The 15,021-nt window shown below is 46.8% G+C and overlaps 1 protein-coding gene across 1 annotated transcript in view; it reads right to left on the minus strand.

Moving 5' to 3' along the window:
* The window catches only part of Ccbe1 (collagen and calcium binding EGF domains 1), a 244,145-nt gene that overhangs the window by 17,981 nt on the left and 211,143 nt on the right, over nt 1-15,021 (minus strand). Inside the window, exons 4-5 of the mRNA XM_059246230.1 lie at nt 10,830-10,964; nt 8,413-8,565 (exon numbers count right to left, since the gene is read on the minus strand). Coding sequence (XP_059102213.1) covers nt 8,413-8,565; nt 10,830-10,964 — 288 coding nt within the window. The remainder of the gene's footprint in view (nt 1-8,412; nt 8,566-10,829; nt 10,965-15,021) is intronic.

Genomic DNA, 15,021 nt, shown 5'->3' on the forward strand with positions numbered 1-15,021 from the left:
CAGGTTGATCCAGAATGACCCAGGGTCATGGGGGAGTGGAAGGGACAGAGAGAGAGGCCCTGCTACTCTTTGGGGCCAGCTGTTTTTAGACATCCAAGTGCGTAAAAACACGTGTTATGGCCCTTTAATTAGCAGATTTCATGTGTGGAAATGTGTGCATTTGCTGGTGCTTTCTAGAAGGGTGCCTCTATAAGTCTGACGTGATTTTATAGTTCCCCAAGGGCTGAGGTTCACACGCTGCACAAATTCTCACACTCAGACAGCAGTTTACACACCACTGACTGCCTTTCCCCATCTCTGACAGTGCAGTATTCAGGGGGAGCACGGCCCAGCGGAGTGGGGCCCAGCCCATGGAGTCCAAAAACGGGGCTTTGCAGGAGAGGACAGCTGGAAGGGGATGAGTCCTCCTTCCAATGGCTGCATCACTCAGCCAGAAGAGACGGCCACCATCCACTGTCCTTGTGTATCTACAAACCCACTAGACTTGGAGAGCCGTTGTCCATTTCTGTAGGAGTTCTCCACTCTCTACTGTGAGGGTATCTAAAGCTAGCTAAGGAGTCGCCTTTTCACCACGAAGGGCACAACTCAAGCCTCTGCACACAGCCATCCATCTTTCTCAAGCACGCATCCACTGGCAGGGAACCCGTCTGTGCTGGTTTTGTTCCTTGTTGCTATGATAAAATACCCCGACAGAAGCAACCGAGGGAACAACAGGCTTGTTTTAGCTCCCAATTCCAGGTCATAGCCTGTCACTGTGGGGTCATCAAGGTGGCAGGGGATGGAAGCAGCTGGTCAGATCCAGTCAAGAGCAGAGAGACACACTCGCTGGGCGGTGGTGGCACACGCCTTTAATCCCAGCACTCGGGAGGCAGAGGCAGGCGGATCTCTGTGAGTTCGAGACCAGCCTGGTCTCCAAAGTGAGTCCCAGAAAAGGCACAAAGCTACACAGAGAAACCCTGTCTCAAAAAACCACACACAAAAAAAAAGAGCAGAGAGACACGAGGGCATGACTTTATACTCAGATCATGTTCTTCTCTTTTATACAGTCCAGAATGATGCTAGCCACTTTTAGGTTGGGTCTTCAACCAATGATCACCATAATCACAGCACGTACCCCATATGCCTGTAGATTAATTCAACTCAGATATTGGCTCACTGGGGGACTTCTCAGCTGATTCACAGTGTATCAAGTGGACAGTTCACACTAATCATGACTCCACTCTTCCATCCACCCTTCTTCATCAATAGAGCTACACACTGTGTGAGGGAGGTATTATGAATGGGAGATTTAAAAAAAATGAACATTTCTGCTTCACAATTCACATCTGACCTTGGTGGGGAGCCAAGCCACCCATTGAGGGTACACGTACAGGAGTGAAAAGCTGATCTCTGCACCCCTATTTGCCCATTTCCAGGTGAATTTTCCAAGCGTTGGTGCAAATTGCATATATTGCATGACAGGATAAACCTGCCTCATCACTCGGTTCTGGACTCCTATTATATGGATCACGGACTGCTGGAGCTGGCGCGTCTTTAGTGCTCCCTTACAGGTAAGCAAAGTAAGACCTAGAGGGGGAAGGTTACTTGATCACCCAGAATGCTGTGCGCAGACCACACAACTATAGGGCCCTATTGGCCCTTTGGGGCGTGGGGTAGGCGCAAAGGGAGGCTGTTATTGGAGTTTCTGCTGAGAACACCCAGATGTGGTCAGGCCGGTCCAGGGAAGACACGTCACTAAACTTACTGTATATCTAAATATGCTCTGAGCTCAATTTTGCTGTCGTCCCAGATTTTTAAGGATGCAGTACTCCGGAGTAGCCACACGGGGGCACGGAGCTCTAACTTTTATGAGAGTCCGGGTAAACGTGCTGAACGCTAGAAATGTAACGGCTTAGACATTAGGGTAACAATATCAAATAAACTGAGAAAAAAGCCCAAGAATGTGCTTCTCACATGGCAAGTGACACAAGGGGATAAAGCATTTTGGTTTAAAAACTTGACTGCTGTTTTGGGAACTCAGTCTGAGCACGACACAACCCAGGGGGTAGGGGTGGGGTGGGAGGTGCTTTGAAAACTTCTCTGGAATCTCCTCCGCCCCTCCACCTGGGGGTGGCAGTAAGGGACGATATCAGTATGTTTTAACATTGCCCATATTAAGAAATCCCTAATCTATTATTATCAGAGCTTGAGAGTTATTTGAAACACCTGGTCATTTCTGAGTCTTTGAACTGTATTGAGTGACACTCGGGGTCACGGTAACTTTATCAGAAAATAAACACAAGTTGAAAAATAAAGACCAGTGAGCTAATTACGGTGGAGCCAACATTTCCTACGTTGCCTCCCTCTTGTGCTACGCAGACTCCCTTGTGTCTCAACTGGCTCCAGCTCTGGGTTTCCAAAGATAAAAATCAAAGAGACTGAACACTGATTTGTCAGATGGCTTGTATCACCCAGGCAGAGGACATTCTTTCAAATTGTCAGAGGCTGTCCTGAGGCCACACCCCTTCTATGCTGCTAGCCTTCCATATCATCATCATCATCATCATCTTAGTTTTAAAATTTATTGCACTATGTTGTGTGTGCATGTGTGTGTGTGGGGGGGGTCAAGGTATGCATGTGGAGACATACTTTTGTCTTCATGGAGACACGCAGACAACTTTGTGGCATTACTTCTCTCCTTCCACCTTTACATAGGTTCTGGGATCAAACTCAGGCCATTGGGCTTGTATGACAAGCAGCTCACCGGCCCTGGACTTCTATTTTAAATTTGTCTGACTCTAACATTGTAGATGATGGACAATGAAAAGCTTAAGAAATATCTTTCCCCAAAGAACTTCCCCCAAACTCAAAACATATACCAGACAGGGAGAGGTGATTTAAGATCATGTGTTTATACTCAATAATCATTATCTTCATTATTTAAAAAAAAAAAGCGGTGAAATACTGGGCTGACTAATTTGTCCAAAGCAGCTGGAAATGCTTAGCTGCCTCATGTCCAGAAGGCTCTCTTTGCCGTGAGCACGGCTTACTATTGAGCTGCTTGTTCAGATAGGAAATTACTCGCCCTTGAGATACTGTAAGGAATGTTCCCTACACGGGAGGTGTTAAAGCTGGCCATGTTTTCAATCTGCCTACTTGCACAGATAGAGGAGAAGGAAATAAAAAGCAGGTATTGTATTTCAGCGAATTTTGAAACGTTTTCCAAGGGTAAAAGGGGCCCTGGAGCTGGAGACCAATAGTGTCCCCAGAGACTGAGGAAAACAGCCCCAGAGACCAGTCTCAAGTCACACAGTCAGCAAGCACTAACCTATCTTTGGTCACCTGCTCTAATTTCCCAGGCAAAGAACTTCCCGTGGCATCATGGCTGTCAGAGAATTGATTGCAGGGTTCCTCTTCCTTCCTTTTGTCTTCTTTCTGACCCCAGAGTCATCAGAGGCAGGGGAGAAAGTACCTTGAGGCAGTGATGGCTCCGTGGTCAACCAGTTGAGTTAGGACAGGGACCTTCTGGGTGCACAAAGACCCTGTCCTTTCTCAAAACTATCTATATTAATGATTCTTCCCAATTTCTACCCTAGAGACCCCTGATCATCAGTATAACGATGCTTCTTTGTAAAATATAAAAACCAAACCAAGCCCCTCTACACCTATGTGTTGAGTTCAGTGGAGATTGTCAATGGAAAACTCAGAGTAAACATTGTAAGGATCACACTTCTGGGGAGTGTGAAAGAGCTGATGATGGTGTTTTATTTCTTTCAGAACAGGTGAAATTGTTGTGTATGGAGGGTGGTGGAGGAAGAGGCAGAAGGAAATGGGAGAAAACCTCCACCTCCATTCAGTTTTTTAAAATTTGTGTCTCTGTAAGGCTTGGTGGTGATGTCACCAGATGGTTTGTTCTAGTAAATGACAAGGACCTTTCCATTTGTGCCACTGTTAGAGGAATCGGGTATCTCTGAATGTGGTACAATAAAGAGGCCTGCCTGTTTCCACCTGTTCTACACCAGGCCCCACATAGTGAGTGAATCACCGTCCTCTGCACTCTAGCTATCTGCTAGTAACACCTTCGTCTGAGAACCGACCAGATGTCCCATCAAGTTTAGCCCCAGAGCCCAGGTCTGTGACATAAGATAGTTTCCAATCTGTGCTTTTTAGGACATCATCATCTATGAGATCTTAAAAAACTATTATTTGGGGGCTGGAGAGAGGGCTCATTTGTTAAGAACATTGGTCACTGTTCAGAGGAACCAGGTTCAATTCCCAGCACCCACATGGCAGCTCATAACCATATCTAACTCCATTCCCAAGGGATCCAATACCCTTTCCTGGCCTCCTTGGGCACTGCACACATGTGGTACACAGACATACATGCAGGCAAAACACCCGTACACATATAGTAAACAGAACCTAAAATATTAACATCCCTTTTACAAATTATTATTTTGCATGTGTGTGGGGGGGTATTGAGGTGAGTGTGCATCTGGTGTCTTCTTCTAGTGTTCCCCAACTTGTTAAAACATTCAGACATTTATTTATGTGTGCATGAGAGCATATACGTATGTGTGTCATATACATGCAGACGCCTGAGGAGGCCAGAAGAGGGCACTGGATCACCTAGAACTGGAGTTACAGGTAGTTCTAAGAGGCCTGATGTGGATGCGGGGGAGGGGGGGGGCTTCAAATCCAGCTCTTTTTTTTGTTTTGTTTTGTTTGGTTTTTTTTGTTTTGTTTTTTTGTTTTTCGAGACAGGGTTTCTCTGTGTAGCTTTGCGCCTTTCCTGGAACTCGCTTTGGAGACCAGGCTGGCCTCGAACTCACAGAGATCCGCCTGCCTCTGCCTCCCGAGTGCTGGGATCAAAGGCGTGCGCCACCACCGCCCGGCTCAAATCCAGCTCTTAACTGCTGAGCTACCTCTCCAGCCCCTCCACCTTATTTTGGAGACAGGGTCTCTCATGAACCTCAACCTCGACCTTGCTATTTTGCTTAGGCTGCTTGGTTGACAAGCCCCCGGGATCTGCTTGTCTCCACCCCGCTAGCTCTGAGGTTAGAGATATGTGCTGCTGCAGCTTGCTTTTATGTGGGGGCTGAGGATCCGAACTTGGGTCCTCACGCTTATGTAGCACACGCTTTACCCACTGAGCCTATCCCTCCGGCCCTGTTAGATGTTTATCAGGTTGTGTGAGTAATGATGTGACATTCAAGGGTCCTAGTTAGTTTAGTCAATTTGACACCACCTAGACTCACCTGAGACAAAAGCCTCGACTGAAGAATTGCCCAGATCAGATTGGCTTGTTGACATGTTTGTGGGGGATAGTACTGATTACTAATTGATGCAGGAGGGCCTAGCCCACTGTGGGCAATACTATCCCTAGACAGGTGGTCCTGGGCTATACGTGAAAGCTAACTAAGTGTGAGCCAGAGTGACACAACCTGGCTTACTGATTGGACTTAAGGCCTACTCCACAAGATGAAACCTATACCACCATTATCAGGCCAAGAACCTATAGCACAGACCCTAGGAGAGCACCTACTTCGTTATTCTGTTACAGGAACGTAGCATTGAACCAAGTCCTAATGACTTAGCATTAGGCCCGTTGATTGGGGCATCTCTCAGCTCTCATTAGAGATCCTTCTGTTTGCAGTAGATGGTGATCAAGAATCATAACTGGCCAAGGTGCAGAGTATATGAAACTGTATGAGATTCTCAAGGAACTAAAAAGAAAGAAAGAAAGAAAGAAAGAAAGAAAGAAAGAAAGAAAGAAAGAAAGAAAGAAAGAAAGGCAGGCAGACTAAACAAAAGATACAATGAGACCTCTCAGCCTCCCCTTCTCTTGCCTTTGCTAAGCCCTCCTTACTGAAGGTGGGGCACAGGTGAGTGCTTCTCATCGACTCAGATCCTATTACAGCTGATAGACCACAGGGGATCGGATCCTGCCCTGAGGTCTAGAGAGAAATGTGTGTAGAGAATCTGGGAATTACTTCCCCGGGGGGTGGAGATTTCTCGAGAACCAGGGACAAATGAACTCAGCACATCAAATCTTACACAGGCCTCTAGAGCTGCCATTTGGTCTCTCTTCTTCTTTTTGTTAGTGTCTCTGTCCTTGGAGACCATTCTGCCCCAACATGGAGGCATTTCTCGTGGGAGGGGTCAGCTCTGGGCTATGGGTATTTGAACACCTCCCCCCTCCCCCAGAGGCCCCAGCATGGGCTTCTGCCCTGACACTCAGCAGCACGCATTTGCTATTCTGATGGTTTGGCTCTGTTTTGAGCTTCTCCAGGCTCCATCCTGCCCAGGTTAAAAAAGAAAAAAAAAAAAAAAAAAAAAAAAAAAGACTCGTCTCTATATCAGCTCAGGCAACCCACAGCTAACTGTATACAGGCAGCTGGAAATCCAACTCTACAATGAAAACTTAGAAGGCAGCTTCCTGGTGATTACTTCCCCCACAATCCCACATCTGAAAGGATTGGTAGCTAAGAGTTGGTACCCACTGTCAGTGAGCACCTTCATTTCGATAAAGAGAGATGCCGTACCTCCCTGCCCTTCTCTTATACACTTTGCCCATGGGGCAGACTGCAGTGATTTTAATTTTGAGTGAAAAATGATCTGTAAATTATTATCCCGATTAAATTTTGTTCCCCAAAGATTGCTGTCCCTTGATCTGTGCTGCCCTCCGGATGTTTCAGAGTCTCAAAGGTGTCCCCATGCTCATGCCCTCTAGTTCATGTACAGGATCCCTAAATGCCCTGCCCTGAGCTGGCTCCAAGTAGCTATTTTTCATTTTCTTTTTGCACACAGTGGCTTCTCCATGACTCAACCTCGCTGCCCTTCAGAATCTGCCTTTGTAGTCGTTCCTTGTGAGGCAGCTGGTCTCCAGCTGTCCGCTGCCTCCCAGCCCTTTTTGAAGCTCAGGCTCCATCTCGTGCGTGCCCAGATGTTTCTGGTTTTCTCAACTCCCTGCACATCTTGGTACATGTGATTTGCCCTAGGAGCCTCCTCCCTTCCCAGGGATGGCTCAGGCCCTCTAACCTCTCTTGACTGTGAGTTCATGTGAGTGCTCCAGCACGTGCAACGCGCATGTTCATGATGGTACAAAACTCAACTTCTGGTTCGCTAAAATGGCTAAGGACTTTGTCTCCAGGGAACTTGTTGGGCCAACACTGATAGTGAAAACTATTTCACCACCAAGTTTATTCCAGCTGGCAGGTGACTGACATGGTCCCCACAAGCTAAAATTCGAAATTTTAATGACTAGCATGGCACTTGGCAGAGATATCAGAGTTACTTTGCAAGTGAATGTTGTAAGCATTTGCCCACCAATCCGGGAGTTCTTTTCTTTCCCTTTCTTTCTCTTTTACTCCCTTCTTTCTCTTTTCCTTCAAACTCAAAGAAGTAACCCAGCAGGCAGGCTGATCCCATGCTCCAGGGGCCAGCCATCTTGGCTGAATCAGGCCTGCCATGCTAATGTCCAGCAGCCTCCCAGCTCCATGCTGAAGCTCCAGATGGGAGAAATTTTGTAACTGACCGTGGACTGATACAAAGTGAGTTGCTCAAAAGATTATACATGAGATACAAGCATACAATTTGGAATTTAAATAAATGTCCTCTGTCAAATTGGTGTAAAAATTCATTCACACTCTCATTTTCTGTTTTTCTCTGATCATAACCCAGACAACTAGTTCACAGATGGGCACACGATATGGACTGCATTTTGGGTTGTGTTGAAATAGACTGGGGCCATATGTGGAAATTATTCAAGTACATATTTCAGCGTATTTTCTTTGAGAGAACATAGTCCACCTGGCCTCTTTCCTGTTCACTCTAGATGCCTGGAAACACACAGCCAAGCGCTACTGATTTCTCCACAGGCATGCCACCTCTCTCCAGCGCATGTCAGCCTGCAACACTTGCCACAGACACTGCTCCCGCCAGCTTTCCTCAGAATGAGTTTGATCTTGGGTTCTCACCTAGGTCCCACTTGTAAGTGTCCCATCCTGCACAGGGTCACCAGAGAAGTGGTTGGGCTCCCAAGTATCTATAATTTACATGTTATGTATAATATATACTACACATAAATATAGAAAACGGGATAAATAATGCATATACAATATAAAAATAACATGTACTATATATAATTACATAATGTGGACTGTAGATTATACCTAATTGCATTTTATATATTATAATATTATTATTATATATCATGTGTACATACCATTAAGATATTACATGGGATATCATTTTACATATAAATGTGCAATATGCATTATACATATAAGCTACAGTTACAGAATATAAAATCCTATAAACATATAAGACACAGTTTCATTGCTATGTATATGTAATTCTCAAACTGACGCTCTATATAATATCTAATAGAAACGTGCACACAGTTAGGGGTGTCATGCTTGTCCTGCTCACCAGTGTCGTTGGGGTACTTGTCTCCCCTGGTGCAGGTCTTCCCATCGTCCTCAAGGACGTAGCCTTCCCGGCACCCACAGTGGTAACTGCCCACGGTGTTGATACAGATGTGTGCACACAGAGTAGTGTTGCTGCTGGCACATTCGTCAATATCTGGTTTGAATCAAATGCATAGAACAATTTTAACACAGCCACACACCTGGCCCCTCTGTTGACATGAGCAAGCGAAACTTCTAGACCTGAACCAGAGAAGTGTGGAATCAAGTGAAGTTCCAGGAACACGGGCCATACAGGAAGCCTTAACTTTGGGCCATGTATGTGCCTGTCATCAGAGACCTAGAGTGGCGGTGGGTGTCTGTCCTGTGGCTTGGTGCCTCAGAGGCTCACTCACCTGTAGAGCATGACAATGAGGCCAGCCCTAAGCACTCCCTAGGGCTCCATGGAAGAGAAAACAAAATGCCAGCAACACAGCTGACTTCTGTGGGTAGCTTGGTGTGCTGAGGCTTAATCCCCCTTTATAATGGGAGGTTCCAAACAGCATGCTGGTGACCCGAAGGTCACTTAGGAATGGTCTCTTTCCAGTTAAGAGACATGGCAGCAACTGGAAGAAGCTACTTCTAACAAAAGTAAATAGTAGGATGGGCCTCCTGGAGAGAGGTTTCCCCAGACAACCCCTGCTCCACACTGACCCAAGCTGCCCCCGGCGAGCCATGGAAATGAGCCATGAGATCATCAAAGAAGGGACCCCAAGAGAGTCAGCGTGGACTGTGTACACCACTGACTCAGTTCTCCATGGCATGGGGTGGAAACAAAATGTTTCTCGCCACAGGAAAAAGGAGAAGGCTGTATTCCATTTCCTTCCCGTTCACTGGATGAAGACACCTGGCGTAGTGGATGGGAACAAGGACACCACCTCAGACCCTACACATGTGGCAGGCAGAGCCCAGTCCCGAAATTCAGGAGACTGACAGCTTCCCAATGCTCCCTGGGCAAGCTGCCAAGGACCTCGCTCTGACAGGAGCTGAGGGTACCAGGGAGAGCATGGCAATGTGGGTGTTCTCCTGGCACTACACACGGTCATCTAGAGGCTGGGGGTCCCAACTGAAGCCTACTTAGAGGGGTCCCTGTCCTCACGTTAAATATGAGGCTGTTGTGCTTTGGGGGCACTCTTTGTTGAACCCAAGCTCCTGTGGTCACCAAAAGAAAACAGGAGGTTGAAGTAGCTATTGGACCCTGAAATATTAGCCTCCCTGGGTGGCACTGAGCCACTGGGGACATCCCCTGCTCTAGGTAGGTGGTGTCATGGGCTCCTGCTCTATTTACTTAATTGTGTTGGCCACATCCTTTGTTAGTGTGCGATACTACTTCCAGATGCTGTTGGGAGGCTGTAGAAGGCCCATGGCTAGACCTTTTCCCAAAAGCTTCTCCGCAGAGCCCTAGTGGACAGAGGGGAAGTGCTGTTTATCAAAGGCGGTTTGCTAATTCCCACTTGAGTCTATTGACCATCTCAGTCCATCTTCTGATTCCTGAACTTCACTAAACCTGTCAGTCACTTAGTGTCATTTGTGAAAAGGCACATTCCTGGGTCTACTGCTCGGTTTGTCTCATTAGCCCTGGAAAGGAGGCCAAGACCCCAGGTTAGCCACAGAACGATCACACTTTGAAATAGACAATCTCTTGAGATGAGTCCGAAGCCTTCTTAGAGGTGAATGATAGAAAACCCCAGTCAATGGGGACACAAGAAACAGGCTGGTGGCCACTGAGGTTGGCTGGACTGTTTGCTCAGCTGTAGTCCAGGCAGGTGGCCCCAGCTTTCTTTAAATTGCTTCCTACCTGCTCGACACACTAATACTTCTGTTGTCCTGCTTGAACTCCAGGTATGCCAATCCTCATTTTGTTCTGTGTTTTTACATTTCTGATTTTTTTCTTTTCTTGAGACAGGGTCTCTCTCTGTAAACCTGGCTGTCCTGGAACTCAATATGTAGACTAGGCTGGCCTCGAACTCAGTGAGATCTTCCTGCCTCTGCCTCCCTTTAAGTGTTAGAATTAAAGGTGTATGCTGCCCCACCTGGCTTCTGACCTGCCTTACACCATTCTTGTTTATGTAGGACACTCTCCCTTTTTTCTATCTCTTATCTCTCCTCTCAGTTAGGCTCTGACTAATTCCACCTCCTGAAGACATCTTTGTACGTTATTTGTTTTGATAAACATGATGAAAGCTATTGGTCCACAGGCTAAAACCAAACACTACTCCAATCCACAAGTACAAAGACTTCAGGGGAGGAGTCAGAGCTTACAGCAGCTCCTCTGACCTGGTCCTGTTGCTGCTGCTGCTCCTGCAGCAGCAAATGCAGCAAACAGCAGAGGTATCTGAGCACAGCATGTCCCCAGGAGCTGGGAATGCATTTCCTACGCACCCAGGCAGTACGGCTTCTCCCGCTTTTGGTGTCTCTCTCGGTCATATCGGTATCCTGGGTAACAAGTGCACAGCACCCGGCCGAAGTTATCCGTGCATTGCTGTTCACAGGGAGCTTGGGCACAGATGTCATAATCTGAAAGAGAAGAAAGCACTCACATCAGCCTCAGCACGCACTGAGTGACCCAGCCCTAGCCTGGAACAGACTTTAGGGGCTGCTCTGTGCTAAGGGTTAAATATGAAGTGTGATTGGCTCCCTTTGGAGAGCTATTAACTCTTTCCAAGTTTCTGAAAGTGCCACAATGGATGGTTTAATGCAGGTTTTTTGTTTGTTTGTTTGTTTTTTGTTTTTTGTTTTTTGTTTTTGTTTTGTTTTTCGAGACAGGGTTTCTCTGTGTAGCTTCGCGCCTTTCCTGGAACTCACTTGGTAGCCCAGGCTGGCCTCGAACTCACAGAGATCCGCCTGACTCTGCCCCCGAGTGCTGGGATTAAAGGCATGCACCACCACCGCCCGGCTAAATGCAGGGTATTTATGTGACTAAAAGCAAATGTCACTTGGATTTTCTTCCTTAGGTCATCATATCAGCCTTCCATTTTCGTCCACTATCCAGAGCGCCAAGATGTTTAGGCAGCCAGGCTCTGCAGCATCACTGGGATCTGTTTTACCTTTCCCTCCTAATGACACAGAGAGTATATTCCTTCCAGCAGTATGTCAAGACAGTCCAGAGCTGGTGAGAGTCGAGTGTTATACTGTGAGAAGAAGACCTTGGGGTTAGGCAGGCTCTGAGAAGTAGCAGGGATACTTTGGAGGTGTGGGGATTTTTCAGAGCCAGTGCTGGCAGGAGCAAGTGTAAAAGGTGTGCTCACAGGAGGGTTGATCCTGCATTCGGAGAAGAGGACTTTGTACACATTTGAATGGCTACAAATGTCTTATCAGCCTGAAGCCCATGTAAACTAGAGTAAGTTCGCTATTACCCGAAGAATTAGGGCATGTGCTCCCCTGGGCTCTGACGAACTGGTGTTTAATGCACCTCTTGAAGGGCCTTTGGCTCTGAGTCAGTAGCTCCGGCTCAGCGTTTGCTCCCAGCCCAGACTCAACATCTCATTTATCACCGCTGCTCTCCTCAGGTGCTGACAGATGCAGTCTCCTTGGACAGAGAGCGAGCCTGGCTCTGCTCTGCTCTGGTATATATGAGGCCAGACAGGTGGGCTGTCAGCTCCTGATGCAAGCTGGGTTAGCGTGACAAGGGTCATGTCCGTCTCATGATGAGCTAAAACTGCACTCCTCCCTACATGGATGAGTCCAGGTCTGCTCTGCCTGCATGGCTTCTGACCAGCCTTGCAAACTGTTTTTGGTTAGATAGGATTTTCTCAATGAAATTCTAGGTCCCTTTGGCTTGAGAGCCGTGTCTCGGCATGGGTGGTGAGCGACCGTTTCCTACCAGTGCTCACCGTCACTGGGCAGCAACCAGAGAGAGGAGGAAAGGCAGAGTGCCGGCCTAAAGGACTTGTGCCAACCGTGGCACCCAGCAAGGCTTGCTTTGAGAAGCAACCGTCCCAGTGTCCCCTTGTACCCCTGCTTCCCTGGAGTGTCACTTCCACACTTTCCAGTGAGTTGTGTTTCTCATATTCACCTCTGCATCTCACAATGGCCAGCTCACCTCATGTCTCTCTTTTAAGCACTCCCTGTTGACTTCCGGTTGTGCAAGAGATGTGTTCAGTGTCTTTATCACCTCCCTTGAACAACACACTTCTTTCCCCATTTAGTCAGCAATTCTTGAGAATTTTAGTTGAATAAGATTTCAGCGTTTGCAAAACAGTGACATTACGAAAGCTGTTATCTGCTGAGTTTAGACATGGACTCCGACCATTTAATTTTGGGGGGACCCTCCCTTTTTTTTTGCTTCCCCAGAATTAAGATAGCCCTGGTGACCCTGGTGTATGTTTGAGGGTTGCTAATGATTTCAAACCTGCCCCACCTCCTTTTCCGTGGGCTACCTTTGGACTTGGGTCTTTGGACATTTTTACTTTGGTAGCTACTAGCCTATTAGGCACTGTGGTTAAGGGACTCTGGGGAAGGGCAGGGAGCACAGTCAAGATGGACACATAGAAACACAAAGACAGGGAGCTTGAAAGAGGAAGGGGGACTGGGCGAGTCTGCTTGCCGCCTGGACTTCCTTTCATGGGAGTCTCATCTCTGTCTCCCTCCTCCTTCCTCATACTAGCAGAGTGTCTCAGGAGTGGTAGGAAATGCCAGTGAGTAGGGTTCCTGCCAGCTGCAGAATCGGCTCTATTATATCCTATTTCATGGGTTCCAGATCCATGGGTCATATTCTCGGAGTTCAGAGCAACAATCCAGTGTATTCCCGAAAAAGGCCACAAAAGAAGTTGAGTTGAGCTCACACATATGTAAAAATGACTGCCAACACGTAAGAGTTCTGATACTGGAAATATGTATCTAGGTTGGACAACTTGACATCATTGTTGGAAGGCATTGCTCTCTTGTCTCCTAGCCGTCAGTCTTACTACAGCTAAATCCTAGTCTTTCTATGTCAAATGAATTTCTTTTTATTCCCCTTTGAAAATTTTCAGGATTTCTCTCTTTTACTTCTAGTGTACTAAAATTTCATAATGTATTTATTATATGTGGGACTAGGTCAATCTTCAAAGGGCCCTAGAAACTCATCCTCCAGCTCTGGAGAAGTTTCTGGATTTGTATTTCTGATGCTTACCACTCCTGTTCTGTGTGGAATCATTAGGTACCTGGAGATTCCTCTAACAGTCTCATGCTTTCTTCCTAGGTTTCATTCGTTTGATATTTTTGCTCTAGTTCTCGGGAAATTTCCTTCGTTTCATCTTCCAATTTTTGTGTCACGTTCTTAATTTCTAAGAACTCGTTATTCTCCTCTGTTCCCTTTTAGTAAAAGAATGTTTCTGTCCCATGGATGTTGTGTCGTCTCCCACCCCACCCCAAGCTAAATTGTAGTATTTTGAAGTGTTTTCCATGTAAAGTCTGTGTTTTCTCTAAGGCTCTTTTCCTCATATGTTTTGTTCTGAAGACTTCTGCTTTAATGTCTGGAGACCCTTTGGTGCCTCTCTTGCTTAATTATGATTTATTAACCACAGCTCTTTGCATATGGGGTTGTATAGCCCTAGGCCTCACTATAAGCGATCTGGGTAGAATGCTGGTGCCAGGTCTTTTGCATGAGCCATCTGGTATACCCAAGGATAACATTTCTAAATTGTTGCCTGAGAATAAGTCACTAGAACTCAAATGAACAGAGAAGGCTGGGTGTCTGAACAGGCAATGTGTGAGCATGAGCTGAATACCTGTTTTAAGTACTGGACTCCGTCTCTGACTGTCTCTGAAGCCTGTGCTTCACCTTCTCAGAAGAACTGTCTTGACTCTCCTTGTCTGGTCAGGCAAGGGTCAGTGTTCTGTCTGAGACGGAACAAGATCCGGGAGGGCAATCTCTTTGACTCTTAGCCAATTCTTTTCTTTTTGTTTTTGCTTTTGTGTGTTTGTATGTACATGTGTGTGGAGGCCAATGGTCAATATTGGGTGTCTTTCTTGGTCACATTCCACCTCATTTATTGAGAGAGGGTCTCTCGCTGAACTTGAAGGCTCCCCAAATCTGGTAGACTTGCTGGCCAGTGAGCCCCAGGACCCCACTTACCTCTGTCCCTGCAAACACTGGGTTTACAGACATTATGCTATCTGGCATTTTAATGTGGGCACTGGGAATCTGAAGTCAGGTTCTCTTGCTTGTACCACAAGCACTTTCTTAACATAGTCATTTCCCAGTCCCCTCTTTTATTTTATTTTTTTCTTTTGGTTTTTCGAGACAGGGTTTCTCTGTGTAGCTTTGCGCCTTTCCTGGAACTCACTTGGTAACCCAGGCTGGCCTCGAACTCACAGAGATCCGCCTGGCTCTGCCTCCCGAGTGCTGGGATTAAAGGTGTGCGCCACCAAAGGTGTGCGCCACCACCACCCAGCTGCCCCAGTCCCCTCTTTTATTTCCAGTGATCTTGCCTGTTTTAGTATGAAGTCAGTTGTCCTCAGCCTCCCCTGGCACTGGCTAAGGCTGCTTCATTCTCCCCATTTTCCTAAGCTTCGTCCCACCCCCTCGTCTGTTCTCTGGCTTCCAACATTTTGTTGCTGATATCTGTTCTTCCTTCCCTTTTGATCTCGT

This window comes from Peromyscus eremicus, chromosome 19 (genome assembly GCF_949786415.1).
Source record: "Peromyscus eremicus chromosome 19, PerEre_H2_v1, whole genome shotgun sequence".
NCBI lineage: Eukaryota > Metazoa > Chordata > Mammalia > Rodentia > Cricetidae > Peromyscus > Peromyscus eremicus.